Source organism: Lates calcarifer, linkage group LG17, assembly GCF_001640805.2.
Source record: "Lates calcarifer isolate ASB-BC8 linkage group LG17, TLL_Latcal_v3, whole genome shotgun sequence".
In the NCBI taxonomy this organism is placed as follows: domain Eukaryota; kingdom Metazoa; phylum Chordata; class Actinopteri; family Centropomidae; genus Lates; species Lates calcarifer.
The window spans coordinates 22,572,496-22,592,541 of record NC_066849.1 but is presented as its reverse complement, the minus strand read 5'-3'; the positions used below and the strand labels follow the sequence as shown (position 1 = coordinate 22,592,541).

Below are 20,046 nucleotides of genomic sequence, written 5' to 3'. Positions count from 1 at the left end.
ACAACCTTTTTAATGGCTTTCAACCTGTTTTGTGGTTTAGAAATTGTATTTAAACTGGTGATAAAAACATCTCACATCTACCAGTTTCTGCTACCATAGATAAATTGCAATATTTTTAATGGAAAACTGTTATATGATTTGTTTGTTTTTTTACATAGCAGTGTCTCTTAATGACAAAAAGCTTTCATGAAAACACTGTAATTATTTAACCTCAACAGAGCAGCAACATAATCATCTATTCCTACCAAAATGTCACTGATTATTACTGTAAATTAAAGAACCTACAGTTTTTGTAGTATCTACAGTATGTAAATGCAAGGATTTACAAAGATATATGAATGATTTTGGCCACAGTCATACAGAGAACCTTGAACCTGCTATTTCCTTTTGTTAGGAAATAGGATGTTTACTTAAACAGAAATTAGAATTCACTGTCTATATGTCACGCTTGTACAGCCTTTTAGAATTCATAATCCATGCATCATGCTTTTCAGAATGATGTATGGATTATATCCTCATGCTACGTCCATAAGCCTCCATTATATTTGCATACAGTAGCTGCTGTAGAACTTCATTATGTTCCAACCGTGCCTTCCAGTGCTCTCTTCCATATGGACCGGGCTGACATCTATTTGCCCTGCACATTATTTGATGGGTTATCTGGGCTGGGGGAAGAAAGGCGACCTACCGTGCATAATTTCTAGGTGATATTCTGACTCCAACTACTTCAGTGTTTTCCTCCAGGTGAACTAACCCTGCTCAGTTCTACTAAAGTATTTTCCAAGTGTTTTTGCTGACATCTTTTTCTTCATTTTATGAAACTCTCCAGCAGTGCATTTTTTCAGTTGATTTAGACTGTGGTACTGTAGAGTACCTCCTGTCTTTTTAATGCACTCAAAACCTTTTCATATCAAGATTATTACAAATTAAATTTTTGTCAATTGATCTTTGTCACCCTAGTAGGCTGACCTCCCTTTTCTCTTCTCACTAAAGCATAAAACCTCATTGTAATCTGAATAAATAATACCTGGATAGTGGTGGGATTACCACATGTTTTGGAATCATCTTAGTGTTTTGAATTGACAATTCAAAAGTCAGACTATGACACCCAGTATGGAAGATTTAAAATACCTAAATTAAAATGAGTAAACAACACATACAGTGAAATTTAATACACACTGTTGGATGTACTTTTGTTTTGTGCATGGACTTACTGTGTCGTAACTGAACAATAAACACAGATATTACACATACATTTCCATTATTCTCAAGGACTAGAAATTAAATTAATTCTGTGTGTTTCTGACTTAAAGGACCAGAGCCAGCGTATCATACTGTACACTCGTCTGGCCTCCAACAATACTGTTATAGACCACCTCTCTGACTGAATAATACATGATGATACCACAAAGACTCACACACACATGACCTGTTCCAGCAGACACATTTCTGAAGTGAGTCTGAGACCAGGGGACCTGATGTTGTTTAACTGTGTGCGTGAGAGTGTGTGTGTGTGTGTGTGTGTGTGTGTGTGTGTGTGTGTGTGTGTGTGTGTGTGTGTGTGTGGGTTGACGTGTGTGCATTTGTGTGTATGTGCTATACTCAGGTCTCCCACCATGACAGCATCCCATTAGGTGAGCCAATCAGCACTTATAACCTGGTTTCCTAGGTTACAGCCTTCTCAGTCACTCCCAGCAGACGAACATCCAGGATGATGCTCGTTTTGAAGCCTCACTCTGCCTCTCAGTGTGTGTGTGTATTTGTTGTATGTCTAACCCTTTAGATCTAGGGAGTGAGGACATTTTGGCTGGTCCTCACTTTAGGCTGAACCTTTTTTCACCTTAAAATAACAGCATCATTTTGATTGTACACTGACTTGAATAAGGAGAATGGTGCCTCTCTCATCTGCCATGAGAAGTGCATAACTGAATGATGGTCAGCTGCTCCACAGAGTTGTTTGTTAGAGTTGCATGTTTGTTACAGCAACAGCACTTCTTACACCAAAAGCCGGGGATAATGAGGAATATACAGCAACACAGTTCAGCTGTGTTTCAGTTCAATGAGTAGGACTAACGCAGTCGAAGCTCCGGTCAAGTGATTGATTGATTGTACATGAGCTATTAGCCTCTAGGTGTACGCTGCTTCGAGTACCCACAACCACTTGGACTCGGAGCCCAACAGAATTCAATGCACCAGCAACCTGTACCTAATTAACACTGACTACAGAGGCTGTTATTGCTCTGCAAATGTTGCGTAGTATTGCTTTAAACCATAAAGCTTTAGGGGCTAGGAAATACATTATGTTAATGAGGGTCCTCACAAGTATGAACGTACAAACATGCATGTGTGTGTATATTGGCATGTTACACAACTAGTGAATTTCTGAATGTGTGTTTCCACTAATTACTATTATGCAAATATTCTATAGTCTCACCCATATACTACATAATATAAAGTGCACAAACAGCTCATTAAAAAAAAGCTGGTTATGCTGGGATATCACTTCTTCTCATCTAAAATTCCCATTTATGTCGGTTTTATTATTTTCTTTGCCCACAAATAGCTCAATCTCTTTCTAGCTTCTACCTTTTTATCATTATTTTTGGAGCTTTTCCACAGATTGTACTGTAGGTGGCAGCAATGCACTGATTGCTGTGTTCACAATACTCTGCCAGAAATTACAAAGGAAGATGAAGCAACATTAACCTCTGTCTCATTTTCTCTTTATCGACACACCAACTTTTCCAACTAGCACAGCCATAGGTATATTAGGCAAATGTCTGCCACTTTCAAGCCATTCCTTTCAGATTTTCTTATGTCTTTATCTGTACATCGGAGCAGATGGATGGAAATGTACTGTGTTTATCTGCAGTACTCACCCTCTGGTCTGTACTGTGCTACTATGGTAACGGTCTGTCCTGCGTTCTTCAGAGCTGCAGCTGCCTGCTCATGTGTCGCACTGGACAAGTCCACACCGTTCACCTACACACAAGACGTGGACACAGAAAATTAGAGCCCCCTCTGGATCAATAGCAATATATGTATAGTGAGATGAGCATGCCATTAAGAACACTGCATGCCTTAAGAGGGTCAATAACTCACAGGTGACCATGTGTGGTATGGGGTTGTACTTTGTGAAGGTTTGTTTCATGCATGAAATCGTTCCCTGTTAGTACTTGCATGCATGAATAAATAATACAGTCACAGTCAGTCTGCAGGGACTGTCAGTGTCTCTACAGACTTAATCCTGTCTGAGTTCTGTCTGAAGAAAATTAAAACCTTACTTCACTTTACTGGGACACAAAATACAGCTTTAGCACACACATACCCCCCATCAGCCATAACTAGTGACTGACTGACAGGTTAAGGGCAAAGGAAATGAGAACACTTTCCTCTTTAAATTTAAGATGGTTGTAGACACTGTGACTGAATTCAAAGCTTCTGCAAAAATTTCTGTTAATATGAGCTGTATGACTCTGCATCAATAATGTACAGGGACAGATACACAACATAAACTAAAAGAATGACTCCCTTGATAACCCTGTATAATCATATACAGCCATAACTGCTGAATTTGAGTTATTAATAATAGTAATGGCGACAGTAGTTGTATTATATATCTGTGTGGACTGTCTGTATTAGGGTCTTAGCTCATACCGACAGGATACGGTCTCCCTTTCGTAGCTCCCCGCAGAGATCAGCTGGACCTCCAGCCAGAATGAAGGAGATGAAGATTCCCTCCCCATCCTCTCCTCCAACAATGTTAAAACCGAGACCTGTAGACCCCCGCTGCAGCACCACCCGCCTGGGTTCTCTGGAAGAAACACAAATCAAACGCATACACTGCATTACTCATAAAAGACAAATTGGTGCATAATAGTTTTCTTTTAAAGCAACTTAATGGTAATAAATGTTACATCTTAGAGGAAGAAAAGGGGATTTAACATTGGGATCATTTACCACGTTGACCAGCAGATGTCAGTATTGCATTGTATCTCTTTTGTTGCACCACCACAGTCTGTACCTCTGTCTTTAAACAACACACTGCTGACTCAGTTTATGCTTACAAAAGGTTTGATTGTTTGGTAAACCAGCAGCTAACTTGTCTTTCAACAGTGGGAGGAAATGAGCTCAACAAAGGGAAGACATGCAAACACATGTTAGAGACAGAGCTGAAAACTGGTCTATCTTGTAGTGAGGCAACCACTGGACCTGCATGTCATTCTTAATCTCAGATAAAAGTAATCATGATTTGTACAGAAATGACTCCAAGTATTTAGCTGTAAGAGTTAACAAACATTTACTAACTAGTTGGTGGGTTATCAGATTATTTAGCCATATGTGAAAATAGGATTTGATTTTCATTCCTCAGAGTATTTCAGTTTCTTACTGCTTGACAATCCTGACTGAAATGGTTCTAAGAAGAGGTGATTCCTGATTCATTGGATCAGTATCAGGAGCCAGTACTGACCTTATTAAGCAAATTCTGTACCAGAGAGATGTGTCCAGAGATATAGTTTCTGTTATTAAAGAGTAAGATCCTTTCTGATAACCAGAAACACTGCAATATATCGGTATCAGACTCCACTGACAAAACCAGTAATTTCACTATTCTGATTTTTTACATAAGTAAAATTACCACACAATAACACAAAGAAACTAATCAACTGATGGAGCAGTATTCCAATAACTCCTGTGTTCTGTGACGTAAAATAACTGTTCTTACTCTCTGTTAAAAAAGTTTATAATAACCTGTCAGTGGCAAAAGCACTTAAGTGAAAAATACATAAGTTATCCTTTAAATACATCTTCTTCAGTGTCAGATGTTCTTGAAACTGTGATCACTGGTGGACATTCATTAAAACCCATAATCCTCTATTTGCATGACAAACTAATCAGAGAGCGAGAGACATGATTGAGAGACTGAGGGACGGATAAAAACACAGAGAACAAAAAAAAATTTGGAGAAAAGAGGAAAGGCAGACGTCAAAATGACCATTCTGCAGTCAGTCTGAGGCTTATCAGATTTATTCTAATCAAAGAGCACTGATTGGCCCAAAGGTTTATGACGGAATGAGTCATATTCTGGTAACCACGGTGACGCCAGTTGAGTGACGAGGGCTGTGATAGGCTGTAATCCGTCCATTAAAATGGATTAAAGACAGTAGAGCAGCACTGAGAATCTGCATGCGTGTATGTGTGTGTGTGTAGATATGTGGCCTGAGTCCTGAGACAAAATTTGCACCGCCATCTGCCTTTCACTGCCAAACACACACACACACACACACACACACAGAGCAGAGTGAGCAGGGAGGGACAGAGGTCAATCAGTGTATTTGGGCTCTCAAGGACCAATCAACCTCTTTCAGGGCCACTAAAGACCTCGGAGAGGGACACGACAGAAGTTGTAAACGAAAGGAGACAGGAGAAGAAAGAAAGATTGACCTACTATAAACTAGCAAAGCAAACAAGTAACAGTAAAATCTGACAGATTTTCAGTCTCAGTGTTGACACAGAATTTATAATTTTCTTTTGTTGACAATCTTTTTAAGTAACTGACACACATGATATTTTGAAATAAATAATAATTTGATACTGACAAAGCCTGAGAGATATTTGGTTTACATATACATGGAGCTCTGTATTGACCAATGTGTATCAACCAAGTGGACTAGAAAGAGTATACTAAGAGCATCTATGTGCGGTATTCGCAGTTGTCTGCGTGCACGTCCACAATGGAGTATAACTGAGGCTTTAGAGTGAGTGAATTATTAAAGCAGACACCATGTTTTGTAATGTAACACAACATATCAAGTATCTGTGGAAACATTTTAGATGTCCATATGTTTCAAATGATATACGTCTTAATTCCTTAAATACATGTTTACATATTTGGTTATCCTAAGAAAGTCAGAGATAAAGTCAGAGATAAAGTAAAAAAAAAAAGATAATAATGAAGAGGTTTAATGGTGTAACGTGCCTCAGTGATGATGAACCTACAGGTCATTTAAGGTTTGGATAAAAGTTAGTACTGTCCTATTAATGGGCGTGTGTGTGTGTGTGTGTGTGTGTGTGTGTGTGTGTGTGTGTGTGTGAGTGTGTGTGCGCGCGTGTGATTACACGTGATTTCTCACCTGGGGACGTCATCGTCTCCGGTCATGGCCCTGGGCAGCGGTGAGTATCTGGGTGTGGTTAATGGAGCAGGGCTTACAGACTGACTGCCACTCATGTAGGGGCTTATATGGTTGTCTTGATGTGGGGAGTACGCTGGAGGAGAACAAGCAAGTTTATTTTCCTTATTTTACCATACTGACATACAAACTATTTAATTAATGTCATCTTGCAGGTTTAATGTGTACTTTCATGTACTTCCTGTATGGCTTTTTTAAAAGACTGTCATTCTAAATCTGGCTCTGATTAAGTGGTAAATATCTAATCAGAAATTTATTGTCTAAGTGAAAGTGTCAAAACTGTTGACAGACTCTATATAATTAGATGTATTGCTGAAATGTTGAGAGATGGTAGTGTGATAGATGCTGTTTTGTAATGTGTTAGATTCAGAAGCGGTGATAAATGACATGTTGTTTGATAATATGCTGATTTGGAGAGCTGACAAGTGGCAGTAATCCAGTGGACCAAATTTACCCACTCTGATTATCAGACTCTTGTATAACACATCTATACATTTTTTTCACATGTTTAGGATATCACTGCAGCACGTCTTGTGGAGTTCACTATATCCCCAGTTTGAACACTTACAGAGTCAACTACCTGTTAAAGATTTTATGTCTAATTTGTAGTAAAATTTTAAGGGTATACCATGAGAACAAACATGATAGTTCCCTGTGGTATTCAGCCCTGATGTGGAAATCTGATGCAAAGTTTACAAGTCACTTCGGTGGGAGTTATAAACCCACCCTTTGCTGTCACTGTAAATCTGAACACATGCAAATTGCTTACACAGTCATGGGTGAGAGATTTGTAACGTCTCCCTCAAACACCAACCCTGACTGTCCTTAAATTGAGTCAAATGATACTATACACCAGCATTAAAAGTCTAATTAACTGAGGATCTGTAACTTCATGAGCTGATTACATTCAACTACTAACATACAAATTTAGAAAAATGTTCACTAGATTTCATCACCTTGGGCTGCACTTTTGTATCATATCAGCAACTGAACATGTTGGAATCTAAACGAAAACAAGAATCTGCACCAACAGCTTTGTTCCTTGCTGTTCTTTATAGTTCAACACCATCTGGCTCTAAAATGCCTCACCCTGTTGTTGCAATGATGTGTCACCAGAGCACTGTTTCACAGCAAGTTCTTTCTGATGTTGGGAAGAAAAGTGAGAACCTACATAGTCTGGAAGATGTCGGGTTTATTATGTAAATGAACTATGAGCAAAAATAATACTGTTTGCTCTTCTCATGGTCAAGTAATGTACCAAGAGCTCTGCTGTGTGTGTGTGTGTGTGTACTTACAATTAGTGACGTCAGGTGGAGGGAAGTTGTCGTTGATAAAAAGGGAGGTGTGCTTGGCTACACGGAGGTACACAACATCAGGAGTCGACTTCAGGGCAGCCACTGCCTCCTCGTGAGTTACCTCCTCCAAACAGGAGCCGTTCACCTGGAGACATGCAAAGACACACAGACATTAAGGCTCACTGTGACGCCATATCAGACTACAGCAAAAACAAACAACAGGGATGCTATCATGAAACTTTGTGGCTGTGTTAATGTATCTTAGCATCTATAGCTGGATACTGATTTAATGGTGAAGAAGCTCTGTTCATGTTGTGTTCATTTCTATGCTGAGTAAAATTATCTTTAACAGGCCGGGAGGTAGAGCAGGAGAGTCTGATAAACACATTATCTATCTAATATGCATTCTCTAATATGCCTAATTCAGTCTTAGAATATAACATGGCCAGTGGGTAATATGCAAGTATGTAATGGAGATCACACACCTTGTTTTTGCTCAGTTCTCACTTTAAAGCATGAAGAAGGAGGAATCATCCTAAATTTAAAGTTAGATTACACTTCTGGCTTTAATAAGGGTGGTTCATTTCATATTTGGTGTTACTAAGGCATATTTATGACATGTAAATTCAATAAAAGCCATTCATTGTTTGCAGTATCTGATGCTGATACTGTTAATGATGTCAAATTTCTGTGTTGCATTTCACGGGATATTTTGTATGATAACATGTTACCATGTGCAGACAAGAAAACAAGAGAACAGGAATAAAAAAAGCATAAAAAGTTGCTTCTCACAGCTACAAGTTTGTCCCCTATCTGTAGCCGTCCGTCTTTGTGTGCAGCCCCTCCCTCAATGATTTTAGTCACATAGATGCTGTTGTCGCCGGGGACGTGTTGGTTTCCAACTCCACCTGCTATACTGAATCCTAAACCTGACAGAAAACAACACATCATACTTTTAATTGTCTTCCTGCTACTGTAATAATACAGTGACATGGCCTCCTTTGGCCCCATTTGGCGAGTAGTGCATTACTCACCTTTTGGCCCTTTGACCAGCTTGATATCCATGATTCTCTCAGTGAGGCTCCTCCTGCGTCGTATACACAGTCTGACCAGACCTCCTGCTTCCTTCAGTGCCTCCACAGCCCCGCTGTGGGTCACCTCCCTGACATCCTGTCTCATTTACCCGGACTATGCAGTCATTTACCCTGCACAGCAAAGTGAAGACGTCATTTGACTTGCATGAGGAGATAATTGGTGAAAAAATGCAAATGTTACAGAGTCTCACTCTCAAACAAGACGAAGTGTATTTGTTACAGAGGGAGCAGAGTGGGAACAAGTTCATGACAAAGTTCCTTTGTTCTTTGATTCAACTACTTTCCCTTTTAAGGGTCAATTAAGGAAAAGGTAAAACGATGTTTGACTGATCTGAGTGGGATCCTTCTCTGCCTCATCATTCATATAGTAAAACAGCAGTATTATCAAATTCCATTGACTCTGGTTGCATAGTCATTAAAGTGAAGTGATGGAAGACTCATTTAGAGGAAATGTCCATCAGCTGTTAGTACCTGAAGACTTTTTCTGTAACTACTGGCAGTAAAATGCCCGGGCAAAACTGTAGAGGGCAAGACATTAAATTTCAGAATTTGTCACTGTAATTACTCTGGCAAACTTTCAGTCATCCCCATGGTGAAAACACTAAAAATGGCCCATTTAGCTGTTTCCATATAGCTCCATTTAAAAATGTTGATTGAGTTTGTTGCCTTTGTTACGATGGTTGACAAGACAACCATGATGATCCAGGGAAATAATTTAAGTCAAAACAAAGTCTTTGTATTTCACAAGAATGTGTAAACATATACCTGAGTCGTCCATTCTGAGCTGCGGCCCCTCCAGGTATAATCTTAGTGATGAAGATGGAGGGGTCTTCTCCGATGTGGGGGTTATCAGTCCCTCCTGCGATACTGAACCCAAGGCCTGAGTTACCCTACACAGATGCATAAGCACAGACTGTGTTTTAGTGATCATCTGACTATCAATAATGGTTGTTATATATTTCTGTTATTTACTTTCATGTCATTCACAACATCAGTAAATTATTCACAATTCTCACGATCATTTAGGAGGTTTTGGTGGTTGATGGGAAGGTTCCAGATATCCTTTAGGTTGTTAGGGGTACTTTACAAGGTTTAGGTGGTCACTGGAGAGGTTCTACAGATGATTTTAGATCAGATAAGGTTTTAGTAGTTATTAAGGTTCTAGTGGCAGTTTAGGAGGTTACAGAGGTCCTGTAAGAGGTTGTAGTGGTCAGTGAGGAGTTCAATACACTTCTTTTGGTTTGGTTCTTTTCCTTTAAATTGTCTGGATATTACCTCTTCAAATTTCACTCATCACCAAGAAACACCTACTGTACGTATCTCCTCCATGTCATTCATTGAACAAACTACATTTTAACTTCACCTGAATACACAACAACACTAACAATGCTTACCTCTCCAGAGATTGCTTATTATCAAATTACACATGATAGATCACCTCTGTAAATTGACACATTACCACATCACCTAATGGCAGCCATTGCCCTGTGCATGTTTCTGTGCCTCTCTCATGCTCTGTCATTGGTAATAAATCTAGTGTAATGTCTGTGCCTGCATTTGCGTGTATGTCCATAGTGTCTTTAAAGCAGATCCAGTCAAGCAGACAGAACCAGGTCACAGGAGAATAGAGCGAGAGACGGAGAGAGACAGAGAGAGAGAGAGAGAGAGCCTCGGGGTGAGAGAAAAGGGGAATATAATGAGAGGGAGGGGGTGGAGGTGGGGAGTAGAGAGGATGAGAAAATAGGGTCAGCAGAGTCAGACCAGCGGTGGGACTGTGTTAAGGAGAAGCAGAATGATGAGAGGGAAGGAAAAGAGAAAGATAAGTGACGATAAATGGAGACGGACCGGACTGAGTTTTTATGACTTAATACTCTCTGCTTCTATACATCTATTTTATCCTTTAGACTGAAAAGATTTTATTATTAAAACATAAAAAAGTCACACCAAAAAAGAATTTGGTGTGTAAACTACTGTGTGACCCTAAATTTCATCCAAAAAGTAGTTAATGACTAATTTCTGTTTTTTTCCTTAAAACAATGCTGTCATTTAACTTACTTGATTATACACACCACAACTCTCCCCCCAAGATGTCTGACAGCCTAAAATAATAGCAAAATATTCTAATAAAAGCTAAAGAAAAGGTAAACTAAGTTGGCTGGATTTAACCTTGTACTGTACTTAAAAGAAAGTCATATTTTGAACTATTTTCTCACTGTAACTGTAACTGTATTTAACAGTAACATATCCTGTTTTGTACACTTATATCTGAGTTGCGAACTATGTAGTGACTGCAGCTGCCATGAAAATGTAGTGCAACAAAAAGTACAGTATTTCACTCTGAATTGCAGTTGAGTAAACATGTTAAATAACTAACTATAACATTTAAATTTCAAAATTTCAAAAAGTACAGTACTTAAGTGCATGTATTTAATTACTTTTCACCACAACTTAATTAAATAATTCTTGTACTTTTCATTTGGAAACAGAATTATTGCATTATTTTGAAGCTTGCAGGATTTTGGAATTATTAACATTTTACTTCTTAAAACAATTTATTTTATTAGTCACAGTGCATGGACAAAATAATGTTGCGCTTTGCAAGCCATCTTTTTAGAGGAAATATTTTCTGTCTTTTTTGCACCTTTTTAAGCCTTTATTTGCATGTTTCTGTCAATGCACAGGTTCCCATTTCCTCCTCGTTCAAAATAGACGGCCAGATAATTTCTGCTCCCAACAGCACTAATGATGTTTTTAGCGTGATTATGGAGGAGAGTTCAGGGAGGACAGAGGTTAGTCTGAACAGATGGAGGTTCTATCACTGAGGGGCTGATCTGACTGAGTACATTTACAGTGTGTGTGCAGGAAGCGCGCATGTTGGTGGCGTGTTGTCACTGTATGTGCATTTTTACCCGCTCCAGCGTGATTTCCTCATACTCATAGTCTGCTTCTGTTCCATTGACCTGACAAAGAGGAAGAAGGAAAAGGAAGAAAAAATAGAATTGTGTAAATCAAGAGTAAATACTGAAGGCTGTTTTCCTGCAATTGACCCCAAAATGCTCATTTGATTTTACAGTAAAGCTACTGAAATTAATAATTCCTGTGCAGAGTTACAACGATTAACTAAATGGTTGAACTAATCAACAACTATTTTGATAACTGATTAATCTTGCAAGTTGATTTTTGAGCAAAAAGGCCAAATATTGAATGGTTTCAGCTTCTCAAACATTAGAATTTGCTCTGTAGTAAATTGAATACCTGTTGGTTGGACAAAGCAAGACATTTGATATCATCACCTTGAGCTCTGGGAAAATTTGATGAGTAAAAGATAAAATAATTAACTGATAACAGATCACAAGCACTTACAGTGGTATTTTTGAGCACCTACCTTCACGAGCTTCTCTTCCAATTCTAACAGACTGTGTGAGCTGATTATCTGATTATTAATTTACTCATCAGGGAATAAATCCTGCGACAAATATCACAATGATAGAAAAATGAATTTAGACATTTTATTATTTATGAATGACGCATGAATCCCAGATTAAACTGGTAATGCGTGCTTAATGATGATGTATTTCTGATGTCATATTTAAGATCATCCCTGATGAACTGTGCTGTGAGCCAATCACACTGCTCTGTCTGTACTATAAAAAAAATATATTAACATCTTATGTTTTCTGACTGAATGACAAGCACATAGAATTAAATCTGATCCGAGCAGACTATTATGTATTTTGTGTTCCACTTATATACTGGGAGATGAGTGTTTTGGTCCTGCCATAGCTGCTGCAGGCAGGCACACACACAACCAACACACACACAGAAGAACAGACACACAAAAACACAGTGGTCGAGTGGCATCCCAATGGCCCATGTAATCCCCTTGGCTGTAATCTGTGTCTCTGTGCAGTCAGATTAGTTTAGATTTTGAATTCCTGTTATTTCAAACAGAGGGTACAATTTTCCATCAGCCACCATGTACTGTCTACTATTACCTACCATATTGATGTATGTATTAAAAGTGGACAGGTTAGTAGTTGCAGGGCACATCTATGATTTACTATTAAAGTAAAACACAAAATCTCTTTTTGTAAAAATAAAAAACAATTGTTTATGAGTATTGCTTAAGATTGTGGTTCCAATTCCTAAAATGTTATGAAATAGTTTATTAATTCATGAAAATACTGGCTATACTGTAACTATATAGTTATAACAGGATTTTAAGATTATCAAAATTATACTCAGTGCTTTATATTGGCACAGTATGCAGAAATGGCATCTGCCAAAATGTTATTTTTTTCCTATTAAAAGGAAAAAGGTTGATGTACCACCTTTGCCTGATTTTGAACTGCAAAAAAACATACTGGCTTATACTTATCAGCTGTAAAAGTAAACACTTTTTTCCCTGTATTTTTACATGCATTAATTACATTACAGTCAGTGAAATACGGAGTGAAATCTGCATTGAGAGAGAAATCTTTTTCTCTGTGTGTTTTATTCCAGGCAGTTCAGTGGGGAGTAATTCCACAGTAATTACATAATAAACTTATCTAACAACAACAGACACTGATTCTCTGTGGCAGCTGGCAACCAGTAAAATGACATCTGGATCCATCTAATTCTGGATGGAGCTTTTTGTCTAAAACCAGGATGCCACTATGATTATTACATACATTTACTGGAAAGAAATATTCGAAATTACAACACATTTCCAGTAGGAGCTCTCAAAAGTGCTGGCATAATTTACAGAGAAAATTATCTAGTGTAAATAGTTCCATAATCATTGTAAATGTCACTAAAATTCCATATAGAAGCTCCTTACATGATTAGATAGATATTGATTACACTGTGAAAGAAAAACTTTTTCTTCAAACGTTCTCCTCACTTTGTATTGTGTCCCAGTGTGAGTAAAATAATTTAAACATAAACATACTGTAGATATATAATGAATGAATACTTCCTTATAACACATAATACATGAATCAATCTTTGGCTTTCACAACAGTCTCTGGATAAAGTCCAATGATGAATGATGATGCTGCAACTAACTACTACTGTTATTTTTTGGATTAATTGATTCATTGGTTACATTTTACATATTCACTTACACAATAAACCTAAAGCGAGCTCAAGCCACTAATGGTCAACCACATACATTTACATTATATGTAAATTTAGCCTTTATCTTAAATTTGTGTGATTTAACCTGAGATTAAAGTCTGTCCTCCAGATCAAGATTTTACAGTATCAACAGTGTGCAGATGCAAAGTGCATACTTGGGTTTAAATTTGGTATTGGTGACATTATATTAGAGGCAGTACTCACATATGGGGGGGTGTCGACACTGTCTGTGTTGACCACCACTGGTGGGGGGTTGGCCTGCAAGAGAGAACAGAAGCGCTATCAGTCGCTTTTACTTTGAAGGACATTATCATGAAAACAAAGATGTATTGTATTTCACAAAGTGTCGCTGCTGAGGGAGACGTGAAATTTTCAGCACACAAACACAAACACAAACAAACAGAGAGCAGTGTTAAGGACTTACTCGTCTCATGTTTTGGTACAGCATGTTGAGAACCTCTGCTACAGATTACCACCATGGAGCGACTGCATACACCGCATGACATACTGCACAGCCCCTGATACTGGACAGTACTAATATACTACACTGCAAACCACACTTTAATGTACTGAACTGTTTTATAAAGCTCTGCAACTGTGCTGGAAAGTACTCTTAGCAATTCAGCACTGCACTCGCAAAGTACTACATCACAATACCCTGAACATTTTCAGATTGTACTCTCACAGCCTATAAGATACTCTGCATGGTATTTACGACACAATATTTTACTAGACTATCCTAACTGTGAGCCAACTACATTCAGCGCCCTAAATTAAATTGACATCCCAGATCCAATATGCTGTCTCCTGTCTACCACAAGTGTTTCCTCCCTCCTTCTCTCCTCCCTCCTTTCTCCTAAGTGGTTCTTCTCTATGCTCAGTCCCCTCTTCCTCCCTGGCCTCCTTCTAGAGACCAGTCCTGGACAGATCACTGCTAAAAGAGCTAGAGTTAGAGCAGCACACCAACATTATCTTTCCTCTTGCTTCTTACAGAAGTGCAGCAAGTGACAAACCTCACACACCTGCTAATAAACAGCCTCAAGGTGTATTTTTCTCCCTGTATTTCCAAGGGGAGTATCAGCCCCCATCTTATCATTCCACCCGTTTACCTCCTGCCTCCTCTAACTTTCTCCACAGGAAATATTTAGCACTCGTCAGTCCAGCGATTGCAGCTCTGGTCAGCAAACCAGTAATGAGTGAGCCAGTCCATGTGAGATAATCTGAAGCTCCAGCTTTTGTTCTGCAGCCCAAAAAAAGGTTCACAAACCAACTAGCTAAATAAGCATCAAACAATCTAGCCAACCAAATGGACAGTCCACCCAGACTTCACAACATCAATGCGCAACAGAGCAGCAATAGCATCTATCCCTCTACACTAATCTCAAACTCTCCTCTCACCCCCCTTTCCACTCCTTTATCTTCTCTCTCGCGTGCACACACACACACACATATTATCTCACTACATGTCTCTCTCTCTCCACCACATGTCCAACTGTCTGTCAGTCAAACTGACTGGATGCTTGATCCCACACGGGAACAGAAAGGGGAGGGGAGGAGTGGATCAGAGGGATTATAGGTATGGAGGGAGGAGTCAAATCTGCCTGCTTAACAACAGCAACAAGAAGCAGAGGGTGCAGACAGATGCACACAAACCCCCCAAAAGCACAGACAAAAAAAAAAAAAAAAATCAACAGTGTGAGAACAGACGTGGAGGAAAGCTGAGAGAAAGAGACAGAGGGGATACAGTTCTGTTTATGGATACTGAGGAGACAGGGAGGACGTGCTGACAGTTTCAGCTGTTATGATCTGTGTGTGTGTGTGTGTGTGTGTGTGTGTGTGTGTGTGTATTTCTGTGAATGAAACTTACAAATAGTGGGTGATAATTATACTCTATTTAGCAATTATAATCACAAATATTCTGAGGTTTAAGCCTAAGTAATATGACAATACTACACATTCATGTTGTGCACTTTGAGCAGAAAAAGCCTGAACTGAACCTTTAACCTCGATGGTGTGTTGGTAGTTGAGGATCACAAGAGCTCTCAGGATGTGAGAGCTTTAAATATTACAGACTATGGTGGAATAACTACTCCCACCCTCCACCAAGGGATCCTAAGATAAATCTGAGGAGTCGTAAGATGATTTAAGATTTAAGAACAACAATATGATTTCTCTCTCTAACTTTTTCCAGCTATATTTTCACCACTTTGGACCTTTGAACTCATTCCAGTTGAACAATCTGAGAGGGGAAAAAATCAATGCTTGCAACTCTTGTCTATGCTACAGTCATAACCTGTGATGTGGGGTCACACTGATATAGTGAAGAGGTGACAAGGTTCTGATCTAAACTGTATTTTGATGAGCAGTGTCTACTGATATTGATAGAGATAACAGGTCAAATCTTGACTCTGTTACTTGATATTTAGACAATACAAATTTAGTTTGGAAAGTAAACAACATTAGATATAGTGGTTTCCATTCCATAACCTCTCACAGAACTTTTCCTTATTTGCTTATTTGCTATCAACCCTATCACAGCAATTAAACTCCTGTGCGTGTGTCATTCACAGAGCGACAAATCCAGTTGGCCAGTCAGCTGGTGACTCCATTGACAAGCCATGTCAGGCAGCACTCTTATGTAACATCAATATGTGTGTGTGAGAGTGTGTACGTGTGTGTATGGGGTTGTGTTACACGAAAAGGCCAAAAGAACAAACGTGCAAATATAAACAAACAAGCACTCACAAACAAACACACACAACATCCATATCCAGACAGTTTTTTTGTTTTGTTTTGTTTTGTTTTTTGCTGCTCTATGCCAGTGATTGTTAGTTGTTACATAATTGCTGTTACACCAGCTGGGTTATTGTGGCATTATGGCCTGGGTTCAGTCCAGCATGACACAGCTTAGAAAGCGATCCAGACTATCCTTGTTTGTCTTATTAGACAAGGAGTCACAGAGACCGACAAGTGCAACAGATAAGGGGTGGGGGAGGGGTCTGTTCTTGGGGTCGGAAAACCAGGAGCCCACTACACTTGTGAGGTCTGACAACTTTGTGGGGACCAAAATACTGGATCCCACAAGTTTAAAGGGCTGTTTATGGGTTAAGACTTAGTGTTAGGGTTGCATTCAGATGTGATGCATAAGGTTAGGATAAGAGGCAAGAAATGCTTTATGTCAATAACGGGACCTACAAAGATAAGTGTAAAGGGTTTTTGTGTGTGTGTGGGCTTTGGTAAATGATCCTCCATTAGTGCAGAGTGCTGTGTTCAGCTTCTACCCTGTCATCATAATTATTCAATTATCAATTAGTGGATGAATCTGGATTGGATAAACAGAAATCAAACATCCCAAAACATGTAATGATGCACAGCAGCAATTAGTTAAATAATCAGTGTAATGTACCATGTTATGCCACGCACACACTCGTCATACACGCAAAAATATACAAACAGCTTAATTCAGAGGTTTGCTTCTCTAATATCTGACCTCACTTGTTTCACATACACTTTTATTTGTAGTACAGATGAGCTATTGTTAAGAGGTGAAGACTGATGCACTCATTCATACACACAAATACTCCACTCCTAATATCTCTACCCACTCTGTCTTCATATTGTGTAATGAAACTCCATTTGACTAATGAGCTAATCAGATGAAGTGTGACTCTAATCAAATCAAAACAGCCATGCTAATCACACTAATCAGACTATCACTACCTGCTATCGCTGATCGCTGCAGATGAACAGAACAAAAACTACCCTAACAACAGCTAACAAGCAGCTGGCATGTTATATTCTCCTCCTGAGCTCACTATGGTACCATTTACATGAATATTGTTACACATGGATGGCTATGTTCTTTTCATTATATCACCAGGATGATAAAATTGACCAAAACCACTCTTACACTGCTACTATCATCATTCTGTGACGTTCAATCAGGTGTAGGGTTTTTATATCAAGGTGATATTGTGTGTTAATACTGGAGACCGATGGCACAAATTTCTTCTCTTTGCTCTTTGTCCCATCATTCCTTTATTGTCTAATATATTTTTTCATGTATTGATTCTAGAAGTACTCTCAACATTAATGGAATACACAATCAATTTGACTGCATAACTTGTGCTCTTTCCAAATAGCGTTACTCATACTTTTTCAAAAATTGAGGTAAAAACACTGTAAGAAAATTGCAGTTTTTCTGTTTCATATGTTCATTAACGAGGTTAATTACCATCCTACAGTGGCTGAATAATCAAGCTGCTGGAAGTGTGCACAGATAATACTTATGTAAGTGCCAACAAACAATATCAACAATTGAATAAAATCACTGTAAACTGCATGGAACTCCCTGCTCTAGTTTAGTATGAAAGTTTCTCCACATGTGCACTTTTAAGACAGGTGTGCAGGGTGTTAATGTGTAAACCTTTGTCAGGCACCTCTTAATGGCTTAGAGATTACCAAAACGAACTGGCTTTTAAATGTTGTGCTAACAGTGTGCAGGAGTCTACCACATTTTCAAAAGTCAGTCCATTGCATGATTTATTACCACAACCTGTATACTGTAACAGGATGAATTCTCCTCTATATCAGAGGCAGATGGGAAATAATTTGTCAAATGCAGACACACTGCCTTCTCTAAGGTCCACTGTATACAATCATCCATCTACTCTCCAAAAGGAAGTTTTTCCTTGCTACAGTCACCTAGTGCTTGCTCATGGTGGGATCTGTTGGGTCTCTCTTTGTAAATTCTATAAGATAAAGAATACGGTCTAGACCTGCTCTATATGTAAAGTGCCTCGAGATAACTTCTGTTGTGAACTGGCACAATATAAACAAAATTGACTTCTCTTGACTTGACACCCATCAAGCCTACCTGCACATGGGCCTGTATTTGTGGAAAGTGGTGTATGAGCGGCACGTGTTGGGGAGTATCCATTGAGTGTGCTGTCCAGATATACGTGTCATTGGGCCACGGCCTGCTCCCAGCCTTGCATTTGGCTTTGCTCTTTGTGGGACTCTTCTTCACGCTGTCCCTCAGGTTGGGGAACTTCCCTCTGGAGCCCCTCGTGGCCAGGTTAGTTGGCAGTGTACTCCACCCATATCCACCCAGCCCTGAACACAGGGGGAGCTGTGGTGAGTGAAAAGGGTGGATAGACAGCGACTGGGAGGCGTGAGGAAGAGGGGGCGGGTAGTGGTGGTGGTGTTGATACTGCTGGAACAACGAGTGGTGACTGGGCGAATGGAGCTGCATCTGCTGCTGCTGATGGTGGTAGAGTTGATGCGTCGATTGCGAAGAGAGCAGGTGACTGGGTGAGGCCAGTGGATGGTTCTGCTGTTGGTTCTGAGGATGATGCTGCAGCTGATGATGACTTGGTGAGAGATGAAGCTGGTGGTGGCTTGGCGAGTGCAGCAGGTGATTAGACGATTGTGGGGCCAGCTGGTACGTTGGTGAAGGCGGAGCAAGTTGATGACTTGGAGACGTTGGTGCTATGTGGTAGTAGCTCGGAGAGGGAGAAGGAAGCAGATGTTTTGGTGAATGACAGCCATGTTTCGGTGAATGGGGGTGGTGCTTTGGTGAGTGCAGTGGTGAAGGTTGCAGTTGGTGATTTGGTGTCTGTATTTGCAGCAAATTCTGGTTATGCTTCGAGTGAGAGAGGTTCTTGCCTGACTTGGTCTTTCCTTTGCTGGATTTATTCTTAGTGGAGCCACCGCTGGGCTTTTTGGGGCTACAACAGAACTCATGGCTGTGGAAGTAAGTAGTCATAGCTACAGATTTCTAAAAAAGTCACAAAGATATCTTCTTGTCTTCTTTATCTTTTTATCACACTATCACCACATTGTTTCATTTACAGAGATGACAAAAGGGAGTAGCTCCTCAGAATCACTTGTGTCAGAATAATGTAGGTCATGCCTCTCCAGAACGACCAATCCTCTTTGGTATCCAGTACAAAATTGGTATTCCTGCCTTTCCACTATCAGTGTGTCTCAGTGTGTTAAGATCACTGGACAATCAGAAAATTAAAATACAATCCCTCCCTTGTAGGCGTTGTTTCCATTTCTTCTCCTCTATGGATTAGAGCGTCCAAAAGTCCTGAAAAGGAAACCATCTTCCTTCTGCATGATATTTAACGCTCCTTTTCTCAGCTTTCTCCCCTTAGGACCACACTGACACTCTTGCCATCTCTCAGGGTTACAGGGTCAGTAGTAAGATAAAAGGTTGAGGCCCAAAACGAAGCAGCAGGACCACTTGGACAGACTGAGCCTCCTTTCAGTCCTGATTTCTCTTCAGATGTGTCTGTTTCTGTAGAGGATGCGAGTCAATTCACACACTCCAGTGGAAGA

The 20,046-nt window shown here is 39.5% G+C and overlaps 1 protein-coding gene across 1 annotated transcript in view; it reads right to left on the bottom strand.

Annotated features, from left to right (window-relative positions):
- Positions 1–20,046, bottom strand: part of LOC108902608 (disks large homolog 1-like) — a 103,095-nt gene that overhangs the window by 30,242 nt on the left and 52,807 nt on the right. Inside the window, 10 exon segments of the mRNA XM_051077524.1 lie at positions 2,880–2,982; positions 3,658–3,814; positions 6,135–6,267; positions 7,487–7,631; positions 8,279–8,415; positions 8,521–8,656; positions 8,658–8,691; positions 9,346–9,470; positions 11,490–11,540; positions 13,906–13,959. Coding sequence (XP_050933481.1) covers positions 2,880–2,982; positions 3,658–3,814; positions 6,135–6,267; positions 7,487–7,631; positions 8,279–8,415; positions 8,521–8,656; positions 8,658–8,691; positions 9,346–9,470; positions 11,490–11,540; positions 13,906–13,959 — 1,075 coding nt within the window.